The 26,514-nt window shown below is 36.6% G+C and overlaps 1 protein-coding gene across 19 annotated transcripts in view; it reads left to right on the top strand.

The window, feature by feature from the left end:
• The window catches only part of CDC42BPA (CDC42 binding protein kinase alpha), a 333,148-nt gene that overhangs the window by 270,863 nt on the left and 35,771 nt on the right, over positions 1 to 26,514 (top strand). For 10 of the 19 annotated variants that reach the window (XM_078077870.1, XM_078077866.1, XM_078077872.1 and 7 more), the window contains 2 exons: positions 5,843 to 5,947; positions 9,772 to 9,855. In XM_078077870.1, the coding sequence (XP_077933996.1) occupies positions 5,843 to 5,947; positions 9,772 to 9,855 (189 nt within the window). The remainder of the gene's footprint in view (positions 1 to 5,842; positions 5,948 to 9,771; positions 9,856 to 26,514) is intronic. The other 9 variants (XM_078077878.1, XM_078077877.1, XM_078077871.1 and 6 more) reach the window with 1 other exon arrangement.

The following is a 26,514-nucleotide window of genomic DNA, read 5'->3' as shown; positions in this document are numbered from 1 at the left end:
TGGCAAAATAAACATGATGAACCCTTACATAGCACATATTTCCAAACTCCTGTTTAATAATGAATAAGCAGGTCAAATACCAGTGGTATGGCCAGTAGAACTATGACTTTAATATCTCATTGATTAATGACACTTTTGAAAAGACTGCTGGGTCAACTGATTTTTTTATTTATTATTTTGTCATTTAGAGAGTTAAAACTGTTGGGTGCTTGGACTTACCAGATTAAACTGAGTATGTGTTAAGTATACCCTATAACCTCTAGGAAGGAAGACCAAAATGTTGTGTGCGCAATTATATTAGGGTTCAAATCGTCAGCCTGTGAATTGAGTGAATTTTTAACGAGTTTTTTTTTTTTAATACGGTTATAATTAAGAGAGATTTTATTTTTCTGGGTAAGTAGAGATTAATTATATCTCACTTGCCTTGTGGACTTCTAGGGGCCTTGGCCTCCCAGAGCACCTCTGTGAATCTTGATATAAGGAAAAATTTTTGAGGGAAATACTATTCAGTCTATATCTTCATTCTATAGGATATGAATAAGCTGCACTTAACCAGAGTCTCTTGACGTGTATATGATTTTTTTAAGTGCAGATGTGATAGGCTTGATAACCTGCTTTCCAGGCTTGCTTCAATTTTTCCTTGGTTATGTATCTGACAAATTAAAAAACTGCCTCTGAAAAGTGGTGATGTCTATGAGGGAGCTGAGTGGAGAATCAACAGCTATTCAGCAGGTACAGAGAAGCATCTCCCTGGCAATAGTGAGGGCCTTGATAGTCCTGGGAGACGGCAGTGTGTTACAATAGGACAGAGACGGTTACCATTCCTAACAGTGGCCTTGAATCCAACAGTGACATATAGTTGGGTTATATACTGTGTTTTCAGACAAGCAGTAAGTAATACTTTTATAAACTTAAAATTCTTAGGATTCTTACACGTCCTATAAGTGAGGTATCACTGTTCAAGGTTTGCTGTGTTTTTATTTCCAGTCCACTGTAAGTTTCCATTTACAATTTGAATACGTTATTTTTAAGTGGTGTTATTCAGTTAGGCATAGCACAAAAAAGATTTGTTCTTATCATTAATGCCCGAATATAAATGGTTATGGAAAGGTCCACAGTGTTTTCATTAATAGTGAGAAACGTTAAATGTCTCATTTTAGATTATTCCTTTAGAGTTTGGAAGAGAGATTATAAATAGCCAACGTGTAACTTAAGTTTCTTTTATGTTTTCTGAGAACATTTATGAATTCTCCAGAGTAGATTTTCAAGTCGATATATTGAAAATAAGGAGAAATTTTCAGAAAGAGTAACAAGTTATATTATTTGTAATTAGTAAGATTGCACTTACTAGTCGTAACCTTCAGTGATTTATTATTTGTTTTAGGATGATAAAATATTAGATTTGCTGTTTTCCAAATGATACAGTATTTCCCTAACACTGTTTTTTATCATAAGCTCAGTTAACAGAAAAAATTATATCAGTGAAACGTTGAGGTTTTGAAGTGTTTCTTTAATACAAAAAATTGGATTACTTGCCACTTTGTTTCCAAAATACTTCTAGCTAAAGTAAAGGGTACTTTACTAAAGGGTAAAGATAATTGATGATAATTGTATTTTTTTGGTTAATTTAGAGTTTTGTATTTACAAATACCAAACAACATGTTAGATGTAAGCTTTTTTAAAAATCTATATCTAATCTGTATCAAATCTTGGTATCTTTTACTTTAAAACCAGGTTTCTCATGAGAATGTTTTGCTTCTTGTATTTTTCAAATCTATAATTATTTTTGGAGTAGAAAAGGCCCATTGATACATGTTCAAGATGAGTTGTTTTAGTTGTTTTTATTATTTCTCAGAAAACCATACTGCATAATTTAAGGAGTTCACTTAAAACTCAGATCTGATCCTAGGGGGAAAGAAAACTTTTCTATTTTACTGCACTACTCTAGAAATAAATTTTGTGGATCACTCAGTAGGGAAATCCTAATAGATTCAGGAAACATTATAGACTTTTTACATGACAGTGTTATGTATTGTGGATGATACTGCTGATACTCATTCAGTTTTTCTTTTTTTTTCCCTGAAGAGTAGAGCAGTAGGTAAAAATGACATTGGAGTGTAGTAGATGTTTCTAATGCCTGTTCATCAGAATAACTCCTTGAAGTAGGTTTACTTAGAAAAAAGAATTAGTTAACCAGAAAATAGAAAAAAAATCACATTTACATAAAGATATTCCTCATCTTTCTCAGTAGATTGCAGCTTAGAAATATTGAGTGAATTGCTTATACTGTTCAGTTAAGATTTGTTTCCAAGATCTTCCTCCAGATACTATCAGAAGGTACTATCCAATTAATATTAGCTATGTATTGCTTTTCACTATTTTCTCCTTTTTATCATTCTTTCTACAATGATAAATGCAATTATTGAATTGTGGTATTTCTGCTATGGATGTATATCATGTTTATCAGCTTTTCCTGCATTATTAATTCAAGTCATTGCTTACATTTAATGCTATATAGTTTTTCAAAACACAAAGAATTTAACTTCCATGGTTTAAGTATACTATTAATGACTGTATTATAACCACGATAAAGGTTTGGAAGGTAAACATAATTGATGTGCTATTAATCAGATGCTTTGCTGCCATGTTATATCTGAATCATTGCCAATTAACTATTAAGTTAACTTTAGGCTGTCTGCAAAGTCTGGCTTATAGTTATTGAGTGTTCTGAAAGTTCAGTAAAATTAATTGCTTTTTAGTGGATAGAATAAGTCCTTAATTATAAATGTATCAATAAGCATGTAATTATAGATAAAATTAATAACATCTTGAAAAACCAGTCCTGCTGGTGGTAATTAACACTTTGAATTAGAAAATATGTAAGTGGTATTATATTTTTCTTATTCTTCCTATTAAACCTCTTTTGAGATATTGTTTACACTGGCAGTAATCCAGAAAGGAAATGAAATATGTAAATCTATTAATCTAACAGGTATTAGCTTCTAATAGCTTTTAGAAGACGTGGGAAAAAGTTTGTTATTCAAAACGTTATTGCCACGAGTTTTATTCATCTTTACCAAACTTTGTTCCTTGTCTTTCTAAGAAACACACTTTTGAGAAATAAAGTGGTAATTTTTAAACTTCACTTATACATTCATGGTTTTTTTTAAAAATCAGAGTATCATCATAAATGGCATAGTTCAACTTTTTAAATATACTCAATGCCATCTCAAAATATTATTCAAATATTTCTACTTACTGTTAATTTGTTTTAACAAAAACTACCTGGTTTTGTTTAATCTCTGGAATTTATTTTAAGAGCATATAGTTCCAAGAAGCTGGTATGCTAATTTTTATTATTCTATTTTATTAGAATTGGTATCGGGTTGGTTTTTAAATCTAAATGTTTCCTCTTTTGAATAACCAGTTTTACCTCATGCAGCTAAGAAAATCATTTTAAAATCTATTCTCATTCCTGTTGTTTTCTTTTTTATTTATGAGTTAAAAACTTGTTAGGAGAAACAGACTTTTTATAAATGACAGTAATTCTAAAGAAGGGCCAAGAGGTATGTATTTAAAGCCTCGAGAGTTCTTTAAGAGTCACTAATTTCTGTAATCAAGGATTAAACTTTGATGGTGTATTTTTCCCTTTGTTCAGTATCACACTGTCATCATGTCACAATTTTCATAGGGTCGTGAAACATGATGGTGAATGTTTGAAGAACCAACTATGGGGTGGGGACAAGGGGTGGGGTCGATTTTTAGGGGTGATGATTTCTGTGATGTACACCTCCCAGCAGGGCACGTGCTGACAAAATGTCTTAAGGCAGCGTGTTCTAATGTCATTGCAAGAAAGTAGAGGTAATCAAACCGCATGCTCACCTCTGGCCAGCGTGTGTTCACGGGACTCAAAGAGCAGATCTGCTTTTCAATTGTCAGCCTGTACTCCTGAACACAGCAAGCTCCTGCCTTTCTCATTTTTGAAGTATCTTTAAAGTAATTGGGCCAGAGGCAGAAAGCCACTATATTAGCTGTCCAGTCCCATTCACAGCATTATCCTTTGCACAGAAACTTCTGCTTTTATCTCTTTCAAGCTATGGGCTACAGGCTTTTGTGTGACAGGTCAGAAACTTAAATTTTATTAAAATGACCCAGTTTTTTGCACTTAGCAAATCCCCTACTTGGACACTTCTTGAGAACTTTATGAACTACTTAACTTGATTATTTGGGGTCATTTTACATTCTTATTAGTGTAAAATGCATCAGGACTGCTTTGCTTATCAATTCCATTTTAACTGAACCCCCTCCCCTCGTATTCAGCTTGCAGTTTATGTAATTGTATGGAAACTAGAAGGAGGAGATTTCTAGAAAGTAGGATCTTTCTGCCCTATCTCCAGCCCAGATTTATATTCCAGATTAATAATTTAAAAGGAGTACCTTCTCCATGACTCTCCCTGCGTAAAATTGTGAACTGGGCAAAACTTGTCTTAGAGTCTCAATTTCTTCTTTTTTTCACTCTCCTGTTGATGATCAGAGTTCACTGTCAGGAAAAGAGATCATGTAACTCATTCTCCATGACCATTAAATTGCTATGAGTACCTTTACTGTGGAGATGCCTCTGGTACCACAAAAATAATACTGGATTTGAAGTCAAGGAGTGGGATTCGGGCCTGGCTCTCCCACTTCATAAGCTGTACTAGTTTTCTGAAATCAGCCACATTGCACACTTCAGAGCGGACATACAGCTGGTATGCTTCAGCTTAGGTGTTCCAGTTTTTAAAATATTGAAATACCTTCCTAGCTGATGGTACATAGCTGCTGCTCCAGGTTCCTTAGATGCCCTCCCAGAGACCCTTCTTCTCCCCACTTCCCCTGAGCGCAGTAACTAAAGGTTTAAGGCCTGGTTGGGAGCCATGTGAGTCATCCCCACCAAAGTCTTGCCTTGTGGTTTGCCAGAAACCTGCCTGTGCCCAGCAGAGGACTCCTGCAGGGTTAGCCAGCTCACTAGCCTGTCCCTAAAAGAGTAACCATAATATAGTAAAGGAAAAGAAAAAAATATTTTAAGTACCTATTTAAAATCCTTAAGCTGATTGTTCATTTTATTGAATTGTAGCTTCTGATCTAAGCATTGTTCTTGCTGTACAATATAGTTGAAACAAATCCCCCAACCTCTTTTCAAAATTGCTTTCCTTGCCCTTCATTTCAAAAATGCAATCCTGGTAATTTTGAAAATTGCCAAACTGAATATATCATCGATTGGTATGCTCCATAAGATCTTTAATGCTAAGTTTTAACCCCAAGCATTTTGAGTTTCTAAAAATACTTGGTTAAAAGGGCGCAACTGAATATAAGTGCTGGTATTTCTACTGCTGCAGAATAAAAAAGCGGTGTTACCCTCAGCCAACACAAAACTGATAAATTAGTTTCTTTTACTTTCAAGTAATGCCTGGTAGATGACCAAATTTCCTTCTTATGAAGGACAGGATTATCTCTAATCTGCAGCACATACTCTGTTAAGTACTCTGCACTTAATTCACACGTATGATTTCGTTTGTGGAATACAAGTCAAGAACATGTATTAGAGACCAGTGCTCAAAGTCGGAGACCGGCAGTGAAGATGGGAGCATTTTGTTAACTGTTGTTTTTATCTTTGTTTACATTAAAGCTAGCGGTTATGCTTTTGTGTGATGACACATCCCGAAGGTGAATATTCAAACTGAAGTTTGTTTTCCTCTTCTCAAGAAATGTTATCATGATTATGCCTTACAGAAATTTGCTAAGAGCTGCACATTGTTTGAAAGTGATTTCTTGGGTTTTTGTTTTTCCCGACTTATCTTCCTAGACTGATCCTGTTGAGAACACATATGTACGGAATCCGAACGTCAAGGTTAACATCCAGTCAAGGTCCACATCTCCTTCCACATCTAGTGAAGCTGAGCCAGTTAAGGTGCCTCATTGGAGCAGTCTTGCTCCCCAACTTTTCACTTGTGTCAGGAAAGAGGGAATTGCAAAAACAAGTGAAATCTGACTCTTCTTTTAATCAAATATATTATGTAATAAGTCACAATCTATTGGAGATGATTGCGTTTGACTGATAATGTAAATATGACTCTAAAACAAAAGTCGCAAGTTGCCCCCCGCAGATTCAACCTAAAATAGACAGATACTTATTTACTTATAAAGGTAGCCTTTATTTTAAGTAAAGGACTATGTGGAACAGAGGGCAGGGTTATCTCAATTTTGGAATTGTCAGATATAAACTTGGTAGGCACATGGCAGTGTCAGGTGCCATTCTCGTATTTTAATTTGTCCAGTAAATGTAATAAGACCTACACAACTGTTACTTCATAAGTACAGCTTAAAATGAAAATTGCCACTGCTGGCCACTGAATAGTTTATTCTAACTGCTCGGTCCGCAAGAGGCATTCAACTATGTCATGCCTTTTAATAATACAAAAACAGTGTTGTTTTGTACCTCATGTTAGTCAGTGGTTTCAAACAGCCAGTCAGCCAGTTTTCTCAACAGAGGTCATTTCCTCAACGAGTCAGAAGGATGTGTCATGCCTCAGTGAAGCCCTCCTGCTTCGAGATGCAATTTGGATTCTTCACTCAGCTTGCAGTTCTGACAGAGCCCCTTTGTTTCCCATATTCTCTCTAGAGCTGTGTCTCGTGTTCAAGGGAAGCAGACAGTCCGCTCTGGAAAGCTGTCTGAAGTGAAGTGTGATTTGTAGTTAGATTCTGACTTGATTTTTTACAACCTTGTGACAGACTACCTCAGACTGGTTAAGTTGATGAGTCTCTGCTTTTTTTTTTTTTTAATCATTGTTTCAATATTTTGAGCTTATACATGTTTAATGTTGAAATATCTCAAGCATACTGAGGATAATAAACACATATGTAACCACCATCCACAGATTTAACAGATGTGAACATTTTGCCCTGTCCTTTTCAAATTTGTTTTGAAAGAAAGAAAATATTCCAGAGAATTGAAACACCCTTCCCTATACCATTCCCCTCTCTCCTTAGTCAGACATATCTAAAGACCCTGAAATTGATGCGCATCTTCTTCCTTCATTTTAAATTTCACTTCATTTGTATCCATAAACAATATATGAGAATGTTTGTTTTATATTTATGTTTTACACAAAGCTTTATCTTTCTGTAACTTCTTTCATTCAGCATTATGCTTTTGAGCTCGACTCATGCAGATACGTGTCCGTTTAGTTGATTCATTATACCTGTTACATAATATTTCATTGTATGAATATACCCCAACCACTTATCATTCTCCTGTTGTTAGATATTTAGGTTGTTTCCGATTTTTGTTATTACAATCAGTGCTGAAGTGAACATCCTAGTAGCTGTCTGCTTTTGCAAATGTGCAGTTTGTTTAGCATATATATACCTGGAAGCTGAATTATTGGGTTGTGTGGTATATGCATTTTCAACTTTAACTAGATTTTGCCAAATTATTTTCTACAGTGGTTGGACCAGTTTTCACTCCCACCAGCAATATGTGAGAGTTCCCCATTTTCCCACATCCTCACAAACCCTTGGTACTGTCAGACATTAACTTTTGCCAATTTGATGGGTATGGAGTGGCCTTTTTGTTTTTAATTTGCATTTCTCTGATCTCAAGTGTTAATTCAGCATCTTTTTATGTTTTTTGACCACTGGTGGTTTGCCTGTTTATGTCTTTTGTCTGTTGTTCTACTGAATTATTTTTCCTATTTTTTGTAAGTGTTCTTTATGTAATCTGGATACTAATCCTTAGCTGGCTATATGCACTGCAAATCTTTTATTCCAGTCTGTGGCTTATTTTAAAATTTTATTTGGTGTCTTTTTGTCTTGCAACAATGTTTATTTTAAAGTAGGCTTATATATATATCAATCATTTCCTTTATGACTTTATTTTTTTATGTCTTCCTAAGGCAGTTCTTCCCTATGCAACATTTAAAAATTTTCTTCCATACTTTTTTCTAAAAGTTTAAAATTTTTTATTTTACCTGTTTAGGACCTTAAACTGAAATTTATTGTTACATATTATGTGAAATGGGGTTCTAAATCTATTTATCTCATATGAACAGCCAACTCTACTATATTTCCCCCATTGATTTGTAAAACAATCTCTGCTTTATATATATGGGTCTGTTTGGGGGTCCTTTTTTCTCTTCTGTTGTTCTTTTTGTCTATTCCTGTATCAATATCACATTGTCTTAATTGCTATAACCCTAAAATAATTCACCTGGTATAATCAGCCACTCCCACCCACCTTCTTCTTTTTCCTTTTCCTTTTGACCCTTTAGTTTTACATATGACTTTTAGAATCAGTTTGTCAGGTTCCATGTGGAGGCTTTGATTGAAATTGCATTGAATTTTATAGATTTATCTGAGGAGAATTGACATCTTTGTGATTGGGTCTTTCCATCTATGAACAGGGTATACATATTATCATTTAGATATTCTTTTATATCTTTCAGTAAAGTTTTGTTAATTTCTTTATGAATTTACTTCATATTGCTTGTTACATTTGTTCCTAGGTACCTTAAAGTTTTTGTTTCTACAGTGAATGGAATCTTTTCCAAATATATATTCTTATGGTCTTCATGAACTCTGTTGATCTTGTATCCAACACCCTTACTTCACTCCTTTTTTTCTAAACTTCTCTTGGGCTTTCTGTGTAAATTATAATGTCAATTTTGTTTCCTGTTGCTTTTTATTAACTTTTATATAGGTTTTCAGTGTTCCTCTCTTTAATCTCTCATGTTTACATTTTTAAACATTAGTTTATAAATTGGGTTCAAAACTTTTTCAAGCTATTTAAAGTAAATTTAAATTAGAACTAAACTCACAAGCAGAAAACTCTGAGAAGCCCAATTCAATTGCCTTTTAAGGTTATAGGGCATAGAAAATACTCTGTTTATATAGTAACAAAGGCAAAGAGAGATCATTTATTTTTCTCTTAATATTTTAGACTATTCTATAACTTTATTCAAAGCTAGCTTTTTCATCTTGTTTGCTTGCTTAGCATCCTAAAACGAAGTAATTCTTTGTGCCTTTTTTCTAACACTTTGCTAATCAAGTGATGTCTCTTTTCCAGTAAAATCACTGGTTCCTTTCACTGAAAGAAATATCTTACATTAATGTCTTATAAAGATATGGCTTTTAACTTTTGAATTTGTATGTTAAGTTCTGAATTCCCGTAATACTAAATAGTCTAACTCCCTTCTTTGGAAATTGATTTCTGCACAAAATCCCAATAATCTCTCTCTCTCTTTCTACATACACACACAGACACACACACAAATCCACTGAATTGTGTTCCATATGTGTAACATGCCTTCTGTGTATAGAAGTTAGGAGTTAAAAGAATCTTCTAAATATTTTGATTTTAAATCCTTTTTAAAAAATCAGATACTTTTAAGAATTAATGTGCATTTTCAGATGAACTTCAAAATTAATATCCTCATTTTTATGTAGGCTGTATGCTGTGACTTTTTTGTTTTCTTCTGTGGATTCTCTTTTCTGAATCATTTCTTTTTAAATTTCCAGACCCATTTTTTTTTTTGCTAATTGAACAACTATTTCATTTGTAGACATTGCAGGCTGAAATTTAAATTATCAACACTATGAGAATTTTAGCTTCATTGAGATATTTTTTGCCTTATTGATGTCTTGCTTGGCTTTATTTACTTTGATTTGTTTTTAGTGATGTGTGAAATAGATGGAGTATTTCATGACATTTATTTCCTTTTTTGCTCCTGGATTCAGACTGTAGACAGTACTCCTCCTCCAGTTCACACACCAACCTTAAGGAAAAAGGGATGTCCTGGTTCAACTGGCTTTCCGACTAAGGTACTCAATCTAAATATAAGCATGATGTGTTCTGAAAAAAAATACAAATAATGGATTCCTTCTGCTTTTTGTATTTGCTGTGATTTTTGCTATTGGTTTCCTCAAAATTGCAAACATAAAAGCTTGGAAAGAAAATAAATTTTATAGGACTGGAAATAACCACCACTAAGAAAGGTAGGAAGAGTGTCGTAAAGTTTTGTTTTGTTTTGTTTTTCTTCTATTTTTTTAATAATTTTAATCTAAAAAATTATAAAAATTGAAGATGGAACGGCTATATTGAAGTGCATAGTTTGGTTTGGTTGGTTTTATTTATTAGTGGAAAAGCCTGACAAGTTGGAAGTTTTGTGCCTTTTCTTTTTTATAATTTCTGGGCTTTTGAAAGATTACTATTTTTAAAGTATGTTCTCCTTTTGCTTTATGCTCTTAAGGTTTTTTCAAATCAGTTTTGGGCACTAACAAATTGAAGGAGAAATAAAATCATTGATAAACCAATTTTTTTCAAAATTCCAAACAATTTTTCATTATTAATTGTTCCCATTTTATTTTTTTTTTTAAGATTTTATTTATTTATTTGACAGAGAGAGACACAGCAAGAGAGGGAACACAAGCAGGGGGAGTGGGAGAGGGAGAAGCAGGCTTCCTGTGGAGCAAGGAGCCTGATGGCAGCCGCTTAACCAACTGAGCCACCAGGCACCTCCCCATTTTAAAATACAAAACATGGAATACATAGTAGTGGAGGAACGTGCAACTTGAATATACCATAAGCACAGCATTAGCGTGCACTCAAATGCATATTTGATTTAGGAGAAAGACTACAGTACAGACCTGCAAAGTTCAGAAGAATGCTGGGTTTGTGTTTTGCTAGTTCTTTGGGGTTATACTTTTATTTTTATATCTACAGGAAAATAACATTATTCTAGAAGTATTTTTTTTTTTTTTTTAAAGATTTTATTTATTTATTTGACAGAGAGATAGAGAGAGAACACAAGTAGGCAGAGGGAGAGGGAGAAGCAGGCTCCCCGCAGAGCAGGGAGCCCAATGCGGGACTCGATCCCAGGACCCTGGGATCATGACCTGAGCCGAAGGCAGCCGCTTAACCGACTGAGCCACCCAGGCACCCCTCTAGAAGTATTTACATAAATATTTATGGGATTAAACATTTTAGAAGACCTCTTAAATTATCAATCAAAAAATAATATAAAGAGCAGCTTCATAATCATATCTACAATTTCCTGAATAGGACTATGCCCCAGACATTATCTATCTACTATATCATTATTTCTGTCACTATTATTTCTATCATATGTCTAAAAGTTTCTAATTCAATTCTTACTACAGTGTTTGGAGGTGTCTAATATGTCTCTATAGAGCAGAAAACTAAGGCTTAAAGAAATTAACTTTCCAAATGTCACACAAATAGTAAGCTACAGAGCCAATATTTGCATGTAGATCTGTACATGTCTAAGTATTTTCTTTTAAAAAATATCTATTAATGTTAGATATACAATTAGCAACTAAACACATAATTGCACCATAATTTGAGATGGTTTGGGGTTCTAGAAAACACAGATTGGCATTCCTTACTTATCTGGCATAGTTAGTTCATGTAGGTAGTAAAATAAATGGAAATTTCCAATGAATAGAAATCATTGCTTCTATGCTTGCTCTCTTTTTTGTGGTCTCCTTGTTTCCATCTTCCTAAATTCAGTGTTTTGAAGTCTGCTATTGTAAGGAGTAGTGCCTAGAGGATGCACTGTAAAGAAGATATTAAGTTGAGGCCACTCAGAAGAATCTAAGATTGAAGTTGACAAACCACTGAGAAAGAGAAACATTTAGTGAAAAATTCAGGTGAATTACTACTTTTTCATTCTATTCAACATAACTATCACTGAAGTATTGATTATAGTAGAACATGAAGATTTAGTTGCTTATATCTCAAGCTCCTACAAAGAAATTCTAAAAATTGGAAAACAAATGATCTCCCTCTCCAGAACAGAAACCTTGGATAAACCACAGAGTGAGAGACAGGTTGATGGATCTGAAAAGCTAATAAAATATACAGAAGTATAACTGGTATAAAAGAAAAACAAGCTGAATAACCTTTCCTAGATACAGCAAAATTCTGAGACCAGAATATGAATTTAAAATAGGCACAATAAGTATCTGAAAGAGATTTTTTAAAAAAGGAAGTCTATTGGTAACATGGAGTGGGATAAGGCACCCATGAAGAAAAATAATTTGCAAGTGCTTCATGTGAAAATATAACTGCTGGAATAAAGAACTCAGCAGATGGCTTTAATAGAATGAGCAAACTAGATGTAGGAGAAGAACAGTTAATGGGGTGGAAGATGACATGGATGATATAAGACATATGACAGAAATAGTTTCAGTATCTCTGTAGTAGGACTTTGAAGGGGAAAGAAAAAAACAGAGGCACTTGAAGAAATAATCACTTAATATTTCCCAGTAATTAAAGATGAAAAACTTCATATTGAAATACATCATTATGTGCTAAAGAGAATAATTTTTAAAAACTTACACTTAGACACATTATAGTAAAATTTAAGGATATCATAGATCAAGAGACAATCCTAAAAACTTTGAAAGACAAAGAGTAAATCATCTGTAAAGAAAAACTAAATTGATATCAGACTTCTCAATGGCAACACTAAATGCAAGAAAACAATTAAGATAAATGTTCAAAATGTTGAAGAAAAAGAACTTTGAACCCTAAAATTTTAACCAAGCCATAGTATCACTTAATTATGAGAGTAAGTTAAAAATATTTTCATGTATACAAGAACTTAGTAAGTTTTATTTAAAAAAAAAAAAAAAAAAAAACCCGTCTCTGAAAATACTTTTATACACTAAGAACATACTATCAGAAAGGGAAATTAAGATAACAATCCCATTTACAGTTGCATTGAAAGGAATAAAATACCTAGGAATAAGTTTAATCAAGGAGGTAGAAGATCTATACACTGAAAACTCTAAGACACTGATGAAAGAAATTAAGACACAAATAAATGGAAATGTATTATGTGTTCACAGATTGGAAGAATTAATATTGTTAAAATGTCTATACTACATGAAGCAATCTATAGATTCAATACAGTCCCTATCAAAATTCCAACAGCATTTTTCACAGAAATAGAAAAAACAATGCTAAAATTTGTATGGAACCACAAAAGTCCCCTCAAAGAGCCCAAGCAATCTTGAGAAAGAAAAAGCTGGAGGCATCACACTTCCTAATTTCAAACTGTATTACAAAGCCATAGTAACCAAAACAGTATGGTACTGGCATAAAAACAGACACATAGATCAATGGAACAGAATAGAGATCCCAGAAATAAATATGCATATATCTGTTTATTGAACACATATATTGATCACTTAATTTATGACAAAGGCATCAAAAATATACAATGGGGAAAGGACAGTCTCTTCAATAATTGGCACTGGGAAAACTGGATATCCACATGCAAAAGAATGAAACTGGACCACTATCTCACACCATACACAAAAATCAACTCAAACGGATTGAAGACTTGAACATAAGACCTGAAACCATAAAACTCCTAAAAGAAAACAGTGGGTAATCTCCTTGACATTGGTCTTAGGAATGATTTTTTTGGATTTGATATCAAAACAAAGACAAACAAAAGCAAAAATGAGTAAGTGGAATTACATCAAAGTAAAAAATTTCTGCACAGCAAAAAAACCATTAACAAAATGAAAAGGCAACCTATGGAATGAGAGAAAGTATCTGTAAGTCATATATCTGGTAAGGGGTTAATATCCAAAATATAAAAGAACTCCTACAACTCAATAGCCAAAACAAAAAACCCAAACAAAACAAAAAACCACCACATAATCCAATTAAAAGATGGGCAGAGGACCAGAGTAGACATTTTTCCAAAGAAGACATCCAAAAAAATTGCCAAAGATACATAAAATGGTGCTCAACATCACTAATCATCAGGGAAATGCAAATCAAAACCACAATGAGATATCACCTTGTACCCATTAGAATGGCTGCCATCCAAAAGACAAAGAGATACCAAGTGTTAGTGAGGATGTGGAGAAAAGAGTTGTGCACTGTGGGTGGGAGTGTAAATTGGTGCAGCCACTGGAAAACAGTATGGAGGTTCCTCACACAATTAAAAATAGAACTACCATATGGTCCAACAACTCCACTTCTGGGTATATATCTGAAGGAAACAAAATCACTATCTCAGAGAGATATATGTACCCCCACGTTCAGTGCAGCATTATTTACAATAGTCAAGATGTGGGAATAACCTAAGTGTTGACAGATGAATGGATAAAGAAAATGTGGTGCACATACACACACACACACACACACACACACATACATACACACACACACACACTGGAATATTATATGACCATAAGAAAGAGGAAAATCTTGTAATTTGTGATAACATGGATGGACTTTGAGGGCATTATGTTAAATGAAATAAGAGACAAATACTGTATGATCTCACTTATATGTAGAATTTTAAAAATTTGAACTCATAGAAATGGAGAACATATTGGTTGTCAGAGGTAGGGTTGGGAGATGAGGGAAAAGGTACAGGCTTCCAGTTACAAGATAAGTAAGTTCTGCAGACAAATGGAATACATTGTGACAATAGTTAATAACACTGTATTGTATATTTGAAACTTGCTTAGAGAGTAGATCTTAAACATTCTCCCCGCAAGAAAAAAATGACAACTATAAGAGGTGATGGATGTTAACTTATTTGGTAATCATTTTGCATTATATACATGTATCAAGCCATGATGGTGTATACCTTAAACTAATACATTATATGTCAGTTATATCTCAATAAAACTGGAAGAAAAAAAATATTCTTGGAGGAAATTCTCCATCAAAAAGAGATAGAAAGCCACAAGGCCACTGTGAGAGATTTGGGAAATAGGGTGACTAGGTATCTCAGAGGACTTTACTGTAGTCTGTAAAAGCAAGCACCCTCACTCTACAAAAATCAAAGAGAAAGGAAATACATATTCAAAGCAGTCCAGAATTAATCTAAATACAAACACAGTGGAGGTAAGTGTAAGAATCGGGTGAGGTGAGCATGCTTAGGCATTTGTCTCATCTGGGGAGAAGCTGCAGAGACAGCAAGGCATGGTGGTTATCGTGGTGGGTTCCTAGCAGGGCCTCCTAAATTGCAGTCACAGCTCCATCACTAATTAGCTGTGTGAACTTGAGCAAGTTACCTTTCCCTGCTTCCATTTCCTCATCAGAAATGAGTACAATCATAGTATCCATTTCACTGGATTCTTTGGAGTTTTAAAGAAGCTTAATATTTGTAAACACCTTAGAACAGTACCTGACATAGTGGTAGCATAGAAATGTTTAAATAAATATTGGTAACTTGATAAGGAAAGTAAGCACAAGTTTGAATCTTAATGAGTTGAAAGGAATCAATAGAAGACTAGCATATAAAATGTGTAATTTTCATACCTGCAGAAGGAAATGCTATTCATTGAACTGAGGCAGGAAAGAGAAAAAGGAGAAAGGAGAACATGGTGACCTGGTGCTCTTAACTGCAATAAATTGTCTCAAATCCCAATGTCTTAGAAAACATTTTTATTATGCTCACAGTTTCGTGGGTATGAGTTTAAGAAGGGCTCCAGTGGGAAGCTCTCACAGAGGGTCTGCCGTGTGGGTGTGGTAAGCTGTGAGCTGAGGCTGCAGATGTGTGGAGGTTCAGCTGTGCTGTATGTCCAGGATGGCTCACTCCCGTGACAGGCAGCCGATGCTCAGGTCTGTCCAGATGACACCCTCAGTCTTCCTACATGGCGGCTGGCTCCCCAGAGTGAGCCTACCATGAGAGCCAGTGAGAAGCCACATGGCTGAAAGCAAAGGTGGATGGGAGGGAAGAAAATAAAGGAAAACAGAGGTCACAGATACGTACTGTAATATGGAGTTTAAGGTGTAAAACACCAAATGGCACGAAAGAGGACATTGTATGCTAGTAAAGGGAATAATAGATAAAGAAGATAATGATCATGAATGTGTATGGGACTCACAAAGAAGCCCTAACCTATATAAAGCAAGAACTAAGAACTTGGGAGGAGCAGGTTAGAGACAGATTGGAGATTTTAATTCACACCTCTCAGACAAACAATATAGTAGAGAAAATGCTGGGCAGAGGACAGAGGGTTAATACCTGCATGCACTGAGAGCTTTTATAAACAAGGGGATGAACATGCAATAGTTAACTGGCCAAAAGCCAGGAATAGGCCGATGAAAACTTAAAATGACTGAGAGTGAAAAGATGGTCAGACTTACAAGAAGTTGGAGAAAAGCAGATTAAAGTAATAATGAACTACCTCTTTACATTTGTGGGATACATATCCTTGTTATCAGTAAGATACTGTGACACATTGTAGGTGGAAATGTGAATCAGTACCACCTTTTTTAATACAATCTAGGGGTGCCTGGGTGGCTCAGGCATTAGCGTCTGCCTTCGGCTCAGGTCATGATCCTAAGGGTCCTGGGATTGAGCCCCACATTCTCCCTCTCCCACTCCCCCTGCTTATGTTCCCTCTCTCGCTGTCTCTCTCTGTCAAATCAATAAAATCTTAAAAATAAATTAATTAATAAATACAATCTAAAAACATTTTAATGAAAAATATATGTCGGAGAGTCTCTAGAATCCAGTGAGTAGAGGGTAGAGGATTCTGGGAACTTGGTCTCGGTGGCAGCATGGTTTTTGAATCTCACAGAATCTCCATAAAAACAGACAAACCAACTGGATAGGTATCAAAGCTTAAAAAAACAAACAAACAAAAAACGCTACAGATGAGAAGATTTTCCCACAAACTCCAAAATACAAACTGATAGGGGGAAAAAAAAAGTCATCTATAAGACCCCCCGCCTCCCCCCGCCCCGCCGTGGTATTAAACACTGTGCTAGAGAAAGAGGGATTCATGATAATCCCAGAGCCAGAAAACCACCAGAGCACAAGTACGCATCTTGAGAACCGAAGAAACCGAGAGGATTTTGCAAGCTCCATCCTACAGGTGAGAGAGCAAGGAAGTCAGGATGGTAGGAAGATACAACAGTGCTGCAGTTGTAAGCCCTCGAAACTTGATGGTCAGAACGCCCTTCCAGATCACAGCCCCAGCCTAAGGAGGGTCAGCAGGCAATGGGTTCAGAATTGAGCAAGACAGGAAAGGAAAGAGAAAGTCCAGATGATTAAGAACAGGGGAGGAAGAGCTCAGAAAGCATGAGGTCATTTTTAAAAATCATTTTATGCTGGGGTGCCTGGGTGGCTCAGTCATTGGGCATCTGCCTTCAGCTCAGGTCATGGTCCCAGGGTCCTGGGATCGAGCCCCGCCTCGGGCTCCGTGCTCTGTGGGAAGCCTGCTTCTCCCTTTCACACTCCCCCTGCTTGTGTTCCCTCTCTCGCTGTGTCTTTCTCTGTCAAGTGAATAAAATCTTTAAAAAAAAAAAAAATCATTTTATGCAAAGGCATGGAGCTGGGAAAATTACCCTGGCCTACCCCTCCCTCATAGAAGTACAGGAAAAGTCATTTCACTTAAAAATGAGGAAAGTGTTCAGTCAAATCTCACACACACAAAAAGAGAATAATGTATCTTAAAAAATGAAAGTGTGCCAGAAAGACATAAATATGAAACCAAAAAAACTACAATCAATATTTCAGAAGAAAATAAGGAAATGATAGAAGCTGTGAAACAACAAAAATTAGAAATAGCAAGCCTTAGAAATGAGAGTGTTGGAGAAAGCAAGATTTGAAGAGAGGTGACAGAAATCCAGGGAAAGAATTAGAAATTAAAATGAAATATGACTGCAAGAATACAGACTGACCTATAAGGAATTGGGGAGTAAATAAACTCAACAGATCACTTATATAAATAGAAAAATGGAAAAAAAAAATTTTAATCAAGAAATGAGAAGGGGTGCCTGGGTGGCTCAGTCAGTTAAGTGTCCAACTCTTGATCGTGGGATCAAGCCCCATGTTGGGCTCCATGCTAAGCGCAGAGTCAGCTTAAGGATTCTTTCTCCCTCTTCCTCTGCTCCTCCCCCCACTCTCCTGTGCGCTCTCCCCCCCACCAAATGAACGCATAAATCTTTTTTAGAAGAAAAGAAATGAGGGAAGACTAAAAAGGATTTGAGAAAAGTGATGGACAGAAAAGAACAAAAGGAAGGCCAGTGTTTATATAATAGGAGTCTCTGATAGAGAACACACAAGCAACAGAAAATACTAAAATCTGTGTTCAAGAAAATTTTCTAAAATAAAGCAGACTTGAAACTCATCCTGCAGAGGCACCCAGCATAGCCAAGAAAATCAACTCCGACAAAAGAAAACACATTCTAGTAAACTCTTGGCCTATAAAGAAAAAAAAAATTGGACAAAAGTGTAGTAAGTCACTCAAGGGGGAAGAAAAGAATTGAAATTTTCATCAGACTTTTCAATAGCAACACTGCCAGAAAACAATTGGATAACTTTTAAAATGCTCTAGGGAAGTGTGAGTCCAGGTTTTTTCCCCCTTTGTGACTTTGTTTTTGACTACTTTGAGGTATAATTGATATACAAAAAAACTGCACGTAGTTGTAACAATTTGATGAGTTTGAAATGTCAAAGATTTTTAAGAATTTTAGGGTTTTTAAGGAGAGTAAAGCATCCTTCAAAAGTAAAAGCCACAGAGAAGTATTAAGAACATGTAAGAAGTCAAGGAGTGTTGTCCCCAAAAGCCCTTCCTGAGAGATACATTGAGGACAGGCTTCAGATCAACCAGAGTGATAAGGTACCCGACACCTCAAGGAGCAGGAGTGAACAAGGAAGTCTAGAATGAATTGGGTTCAAAGTCCACAGAAAGCACTGTTATAACATCTCTCAAAACCAGACAGCTTACCCCCAACTCAGCAATATGTTTACTTTGTGGAATAACCGAACCAGAGACCACAGATTGAAGGACACCGGGCTCAGTGGTTGGTGAGAGAGGTGAGGTGTTGAACTAGGAGTAGTGAGATCTTAAAGAAGTCCGCAAACTGAAGGTAAGGCTCCAAACTCCTTTCTCCTGCTTAGCTCCAGAATGTTGGCAGTTGGGTTTATTGCCTCCTCCTTCCCTTCCCTCCTGGGAGGATTTCAGTGGAGTCTCTGAAGAAATTGAATGACCCAGAAAAGACAGATAACGGCAGTCAAGATGGCTGGGTCCACATTGATAGTGCGTGTGCACACAGGTGCGCGTGCACCCACACACACACACACACAATATAAACCAAAAAACCTTCCAATCAGCTTTTTTTACTGACTCACAAATGTGAACAAATTCCCGAGAATCAGGAGACATTTCAGGAAATCCTCTAGCAAAAAGAAGAGATCCAAACAAACAAAAAGATTTCCTACTTTCATTGAAGGAAAAAGAGGCAATACCAAAGCAGAAGGAAACAAAAAGGAATAACCAGAAAAACCAGAAGAGTCCTTTGAAATTTAAAAATAGGACAAGCATTTAAAAATTCATTAGATGAGTTGGGACATAAATTTGAGGAAATCTCTTAGAACTTGTTGCGAAAGGATAGATAGAAAATAGAGAAAATGTGAGAAATCAATATCCAAAAAAAAAGAAGTTCTGGTAATATAACAGAAAAAAAGAAAAGGAAGGAAATTGTACAGTATTTAATACAGATGCTTTCGGCAACTAAAGGACATTTCCAGACTGCGGAGTCCCAACAGTTAACAAATACCTCCTCCTGCCCACGTCACTCTGCAGTGTTTCAAGATATCAAGAATATAGAGAACTTTTGTAAACCACCAAAGAGATAAAACATCAGGGGCACCCGGGTGGCTCAGTCAGTTAAGCGCCTGACTCTTGGGTTCAGCTCAGGTCATGATCTCAGGGTCATGAGATCGAGCCCTGTGTTGGGCTCAGCACTCAACGGGGAGTCTGCTTGAGTTTCTCTGTCCCTCTGCCCCTCCCCCTGCTTGCTCAGGCTTTCTCTCTCTCAAATAAGTAAATCTTTAGAAAAAAACACATCACATTCAAATGATTAGGGATTGAAATGGCATCATACTTAACAGCAAAATGGAAAGGACAATTGGAAGGTAAAATGATGGCGAGCTAGAATTTTTGATTCCCTGTCAAATGTTTAATCAGCTGAGGGGAAAATAATAGCATTTTCAGAAACTGAAGATCTTCTAAAAGTGTTATCACCTATGCTCTGCTTTCTAAGTAAACTACTAAGAAATTATTTCCACCAAAACAAGGGAGAAGATGAAGAAAGAGAAAGGCATAGGGTCCATAGGAGAGAGAATCGCATACAGATTTACCTAGAGAAAGTAGAGCAGGGAAGCAGAGGGCTCCAGGAGAGACATCTTCAGGTCAATAAACACGAGGTAGAGGAGCCCTGAAGGCTTCCTTCTTCATTGTTTAATCACCTGGTAAATTGATTCGAGGGGATTTTGCCATTCCTTTGGAGGGTCTGGGGATAATTAATGCAAGAGACTAGAAAATTAAGTTTAAAAGAGGGACAGCATCACTAATTTCAGAAAAATCAAAAGATTACACAAGAAAGATAGAACTATAATATACTTCTCAACTCACTGAGTTATAATTCCAAGGTCATAATAACTTAAATGCTAAATGTAAAATTTATCCCCAGACTGTGCTCTTAACAATATTGAGAACATGAAGGGAGTAGCTGGTGTAACAGTGCCGAGTCCTCCTCTTCCGTAATAGGAAGTCAGTATAATGCCTCCAATCAGGAAATAGCAGTATAGGCTTGCTTCCAACCGCCCCCCCCCCCGCCCCGCCCAGAAATGTGGAGACACAGAAAGAGGCAAACAGCTAGAAGAGCTAAAAGAACTTGCCTCTGGGAAGGATAACTTGGAGCAGAGGGGCACTTCAGTTTTTATTATAAGCATTGTGATACTGTTTTACTTTTTAAACTGTGTATTTGTATGAGTTAAAACTAAAAACATACATAGAAAATGGGAAATTCTTTGTGATTAGGCGATGAAAATAAGATCTCAAATCATAAGCGTAAGGTGAAAATATTGCTGGACTCTATTACATCACAATTAAAGATGCTTGTCCAGCGAAAGCTTTGTTAATGGGGATTAATAGGTGGTGCCTCCTAGTGAAAGATATTTGCAATGTTTAACACCAGTAAGGGATTAATTTCTGGAATATGTAAGAAACTCTTACAACTCTATATGAAAAAGATTAGAAATCCAGTTGAAAAACTGGCAGACGATATGAATAAGTAATTCCCAGAAAACTAAATCCTAATGGTCAACAAGCATGTGAAGAAATGTCCAACCTTATTAGTAAAAAATGAATAATTTAAAAATTATCACTTTATGCTGGAACAAACAATCCTAAAATTTGTATGGAATCAGAAAAGACCCCGAATCGCCAAGGAAATGTTGAAAAAGAAAAACAAAGCTGGGGGCATCACGTTTCCCGATTTCAAGCTATATTACAAAGCTGTGATCACCAAGACAGCATGGTACTGGCACAAAAACAGACATACAGACCAATGGAACAGAATAGAGAACCCAGATATGGACCCTCAACTCTATGGTCAAATAATCTTTGACAAAGCAGGAAAAAACATGCAATGGAAAAAAGACAGTCTCTTCAATAAATGATGCTGGGAAGATTAGACAGCCACATGCAGAATAATGAAACTCGACCATTCTCTAACACCATTCACAAAGATAAACTCAAAGTGGATGAAAGACCTCAATGTGAGACAGGAATCCATCAAAATCCTAGAGGAGAACATAGGCAGTAACCTCTTTGACATCGGCCACAGCAACTTCTTTCAAGATACATCTCCAAAAGCTAGTGAAACAAAAGCAAAAATGAACTTTTGGGACTTCATCAAGATAAAAAGCTTCTGCACAGCAAAGGAAACAGTCAACAAAACAAAGAGGCAACCCACAGAATGGGAGAAGATATTTGCAAATGACACTACAGATAAAGGGCTGGTATCCAAAATCTATAAAGAACTTCTCAAACTCAACACCCAAAAAACAAATAATCAAGTCAAAAAGTGGGCAGAAGAGATGAACAGACACTTCTCTGAAGAAGACATACAAATGGCTAACAGACACATGAAAAAATGTTCATCATCATTAGCCATCAGGGAAATCCAAATCAAAACCACACTTGAGATACCACTTTACACCAGTTAGAATGGCAAAAATGGACAGGGAAAGAACAAATGTTGGAGAGGTTGTGGAGAAAGGGGAACCCTCTTACACTGTTGGTGGGAATGCAAGTTGGTACAGCCACTTTGGAAAACAGTGTGGAGGTTCCTCAAAAATTTAAAAATAGAGCTACCCTGTGACCCAGCAATTGCACTACTGCGTATTTACCCCAAAGACACAGATGTAGTGAAAAGAAGGGCCATATGCACCCCAATGTTCATAGCAGCAATGTCCGCAATAGCCAAACTGTGGAAGGAGCCGAGATGCCCTTCAACAGATGAATGGATAAAGAAGATGTGGTCCATATATACAATGGAATATTACTCAGCCATCAGAAAAGATGAATACCCAACTTTTTTTTTTTTTTTTTAAGATTTTATTTATTTATTTGAGAGAGAGAATGAGAGAGAAAGAACACATGAGAGGGGATAGGGTCAGAGGGCGAAGCAGACTCCCTGCCGAGCAGGGAGCCCGATGCGGGACTCGATCCAGGGACTCCAGGATCATGACCTGAGCCGAAGGCAGTCGCTTAACCAACTGAGCCACCCAGGCGCCCGAATACCCAACTTTTACGTCAACATGGATGGGACTGGAGGAGATTATGCTAAGTGAAATAAGTCAAGCAGAGAAAGTCAATTATATGGTTTCACTTATTTGTGGAACATAAGGAATAACATGGAGGACATTAGGAGAAGGAAGGGAAAAATGGCGGCGGGGGAATTGGAGGGAGAGATGAACCATGAGAGACTATGGACCTGAGAAACAAACAGGGTTTTAGAGGGGAGGGGGGAGGGGGGATTGGTTAGCCCGGTGATGGGTATTAAGGAGGGCACGTACTGCATGGAGCACTGAGTGTTATACGAAAACAATGGATCGTGGATCACTACATCAAAAACTAATGATGTATTGTATGGTGACTAACAATAAAATTAAAAAAAAAATTTATCTACAACAGGGAAAAAAAAATTATCACTTTATACTCACCAGATTGTCAAAAATTAAGTAAGGTAACGTCAAGGACATGAAGAAACAGGCAGCTGCACACACAGGTAGTGGAAGTATAAACACATACATCCATTCTGGAGAGCAACATGGCATTGTGGAGTGGACAGACATTTATTGCTACAAAGGGTACCAGGGAGTTGGAAATGGGGGAAAGATGGGTAATATGTGGCTGATGCGTGCTCCTGGGTACTCACATACACTAGAAACACACTCAAACTGTCTAATTTACAGGGATATATACATACCCAAGGATCTGTATAAATCCTGTTAGACTGGGTGCCAGATCTCATGGGGAAGGATGGAGAGTGAATCATCACGGATGAATGGAAAAAGCAGTAAGGCAAAATAAAACCAGAGTGGGGCCTCCGCCAAGCTCTGTGATGATATTTCATGGACTAAATTTTTTTTTTTTTCAAATAAGAAGCACCACAAAGCCTTCTTTTTTTTTTTTTTTTAAAGTGTTTTATTTATTTATTCATGAAAGTCAGAGAGAGAGAGAGAGGCAGAGGGAGAAGCAGGCTTCCCGCCTAGCAGGGAGCCCGATGTGGGACTCGATCCCAGGACCCTGGGATCATGACCTGAGCCGAAGGCAGACGCTTAACCATCTGAGCCACCCAGGCACCCTCATGGACTAAATATTAACTCAGCTTTGTGTACCTAAGGTTCCTCCCCGAAAATAAAATTTACTTCATGTTTTTTAAAAGATGGAATGAATCTACAGGGACGCCTGGGCGGTTAAGCGTCTGCCTTCAACTCAGGTCATGATCTCAGGGTCCTGGGATTGAGCCCCATGTCAGGCTCTCTGCTCAGCGGGAGCCTTTTTCTCCCTCTCCCTGCCACTTCTCCTGCTTGTACTCTCTGTCTCTCTCTGTCGAATAAATAAAATCTTAAAAAAAAAATAACAAAAAAACCTTTAAAAAAATCTTAAGATGGAGTGAATCTATAATTATATCAAAATAATTGAAAGTGTTTAAAAGAAAAGAAAAAGCATTTTAAAAAATTTATTTTAAAAGAAAGGTTTGTATGAGGTAAAGATTTCTTGTCATTTATCAGTGGTAAAATTCTCGTTATCAACAGTGAGGTTTTAAGCTTTTACCAGGGGTCGTAATTGGTTCTGCTGTGTTCTCACAGCTTCTGTTAAAGACCTTTTATCTTCTCCAGTGATAGCTTGAAGTCCACAACACAGACAAAATTAGAATAGAGAAGAGCCCTTCTTTCTGTCTACCTCTTTAAATGTTGAGTTTATAGTTAATTCTCAGTTTACTCCAAACTGTCACATAATCTAAAACTCTAATTTGGGTCTATGCTTTAGGTTTAATGCCCCTTTTCCTAGACTTTTCTTCTTCTTCTTTTTCTCCTCCTCAAACTACCCTTGGGGGAAGTATTAGAAATCAAATACTGACCCAGAGGCAGAAAGGGGATCTTAGAAAAGTCAGAAGCCAGGTACTCTGGACCCTAGGAGCGGACCCAAGTATCTTTCTGTTACTGTTCCTCTCTCCTCCACCAAAAACAAATAAATACAAAATCCTAGTGTTTTGCCTAGAGGTCAGTGCCATCAGAATCATGATCTTTAATTATGTTCTATTTTACACTGTCCTTCGTTGAGATCAGTGAAACATGGACCCCTTACTCTTTAGTAGTACCTCCCACCCCCTCCCACGGTTTAATCAGCACCTACCAGTTGGTTGCCTGGTCAGTTAAATAATGCTCTGCAAAAACATTTTTCTTTCCCAGCATAATCAGTTAAAATTATGACATCCTGAGTAGATCTCTGGGGGGGGAAAAAAGTATGTAATATGTTTTGTCAACGATTTCTTGGGTATTGTCAAGAATTACTGTTAACGTTTGTTGTGGCTACCGTTATTATTACTGATATTCCAGACCTGTCAGTTATCCCTTAGAAGAAAGAAGGAAGTTACCTCCCTTAAGCAGTTGATCAGTTCTCTTGTTGTGATAAAAGCCTCCAGAGCGAATCAGTAAACTAACTTTGCATCTTTTGCCATAATTTTGAACAATCGAAAAAATGCTAAAAAATTTACCCTGGATAGTCCTCAAAAGCAAAAAGTAAGAGTAAAACTTGGTATACAGGAGAAATACTGAGCAAGATTTTATATGATATTAACAAATTAGGTACTTGTATTTTTATCACAGGCATGGAGGCCCCTAGTCTTGACCTAACCATGCCTTGTGTAGTTTTGGGGTTTTTTTTTAGGAGCATATTCTACATGTTTCTAAATGATCAAACTCTGAGAGATGGCAGAATCAGACAGATGTGGGCTTGAATTTTAACTCTACCATGAATTGTATATCCATGAGTAACTCAGTCTCATCTCCTTTATCTGCATGAGGAAATATTACCTGTCTTTACAGGGGTATTGTCTCCATTAAATGAGATGATGCATGTGGAGTACCGGCACAATGTCCCCTCGTTGGTCGGGGCTCAGGCCACACGGGAGCAATTTTACAGTTAGTCTGAGGGTGGTCTCTGTTCCAGATGCGGTAGAGTCAGATCCTAGTCCTGCTTTGAAGCTTTTGTGGGGTGTAAATCATATATCCCAATTGAGAAGAGCAGCATTTATTTTTAACTTAAATTTTAAAGCTTTGAATAGTCCCTTTAGTTTTTTTTTTAAGATTTTATTTATTTATTTTGGGGGGAGGGTGGCAAAGGGAGAGGGAGAGAATCTCAAGCAGACTCCATGCTGAGTGCAGAGCCTGACGTGGGGCTCAGTCTCACGACCCTGAGATCATGAGCTGAGCCAAAATCGAGTCGGATGCTTAATCGACTGAGCCACCCAGGCACCCCTGAAGAGTCCTTTTAGTTTTTTATTATAAGTTAGTCTCAACTAAAATACTACTACTACTTCATAACAGCATGTCATCAGAATTCGCATATTATTGGAATAGAGTTCTTACTAGTTTAAATCAATCACACATATAAAATAAGTAATTAGCCAAATTTGTTTTCAAAAGTAAGTAACTATGTTCTGAATGCTTACTCTACGCCAGCACTGTTCGAAAGGCTTTTTTTATGTTCACATACTCATTTAACCACCCCATGAAGTAGATACTATTATTGATCCTATTTTATAGAAAGAGGAAAGTAAGACACAGAGAAGTTAAGTAATGTGTCCTAAGCTCACACAGTAGAGTAGAAGAACAGTTAATACAATTCATTTGTTATTAAAACATTCTAAGAGTTAATTTGGAAAGGAGAGGATATCTTGGAGAGCTGCAGCCTACATGGACTTACCACCAGATAGGACAAACAAGACTTAGAGAACTTTACTGGGTTTGCAACAAGAAGTTTTGGGCTGCCATCTGTCTCTAGAATAATACGGGTGTATGTTTGTCTATTGAAGGGTAATACCACCTGCTTCCGTAGGAGGAAACAGATTCATTAAGCATATTCTTTGTTCTTGGTCCCAGAGAATAAAAT

Source organism: Halichoerus grypus, chromosome 7, assembly GCF_964656455.1.
Source record: "Halichoerus grypus chromosome 7, mHalGry1.hap1.1, whole genome shotgun sequence".
Lineage (NCBI taxonomy): Eukaryota > Metazoa > Chordata > Mammalia > Carnivora > Phocidae > Halichoerus > Halichoerus grypus.
Note: the sequence above shows the minus strand (reverse complement) of the source record. Positions and strands in the feature narration are given on the sequence as shown.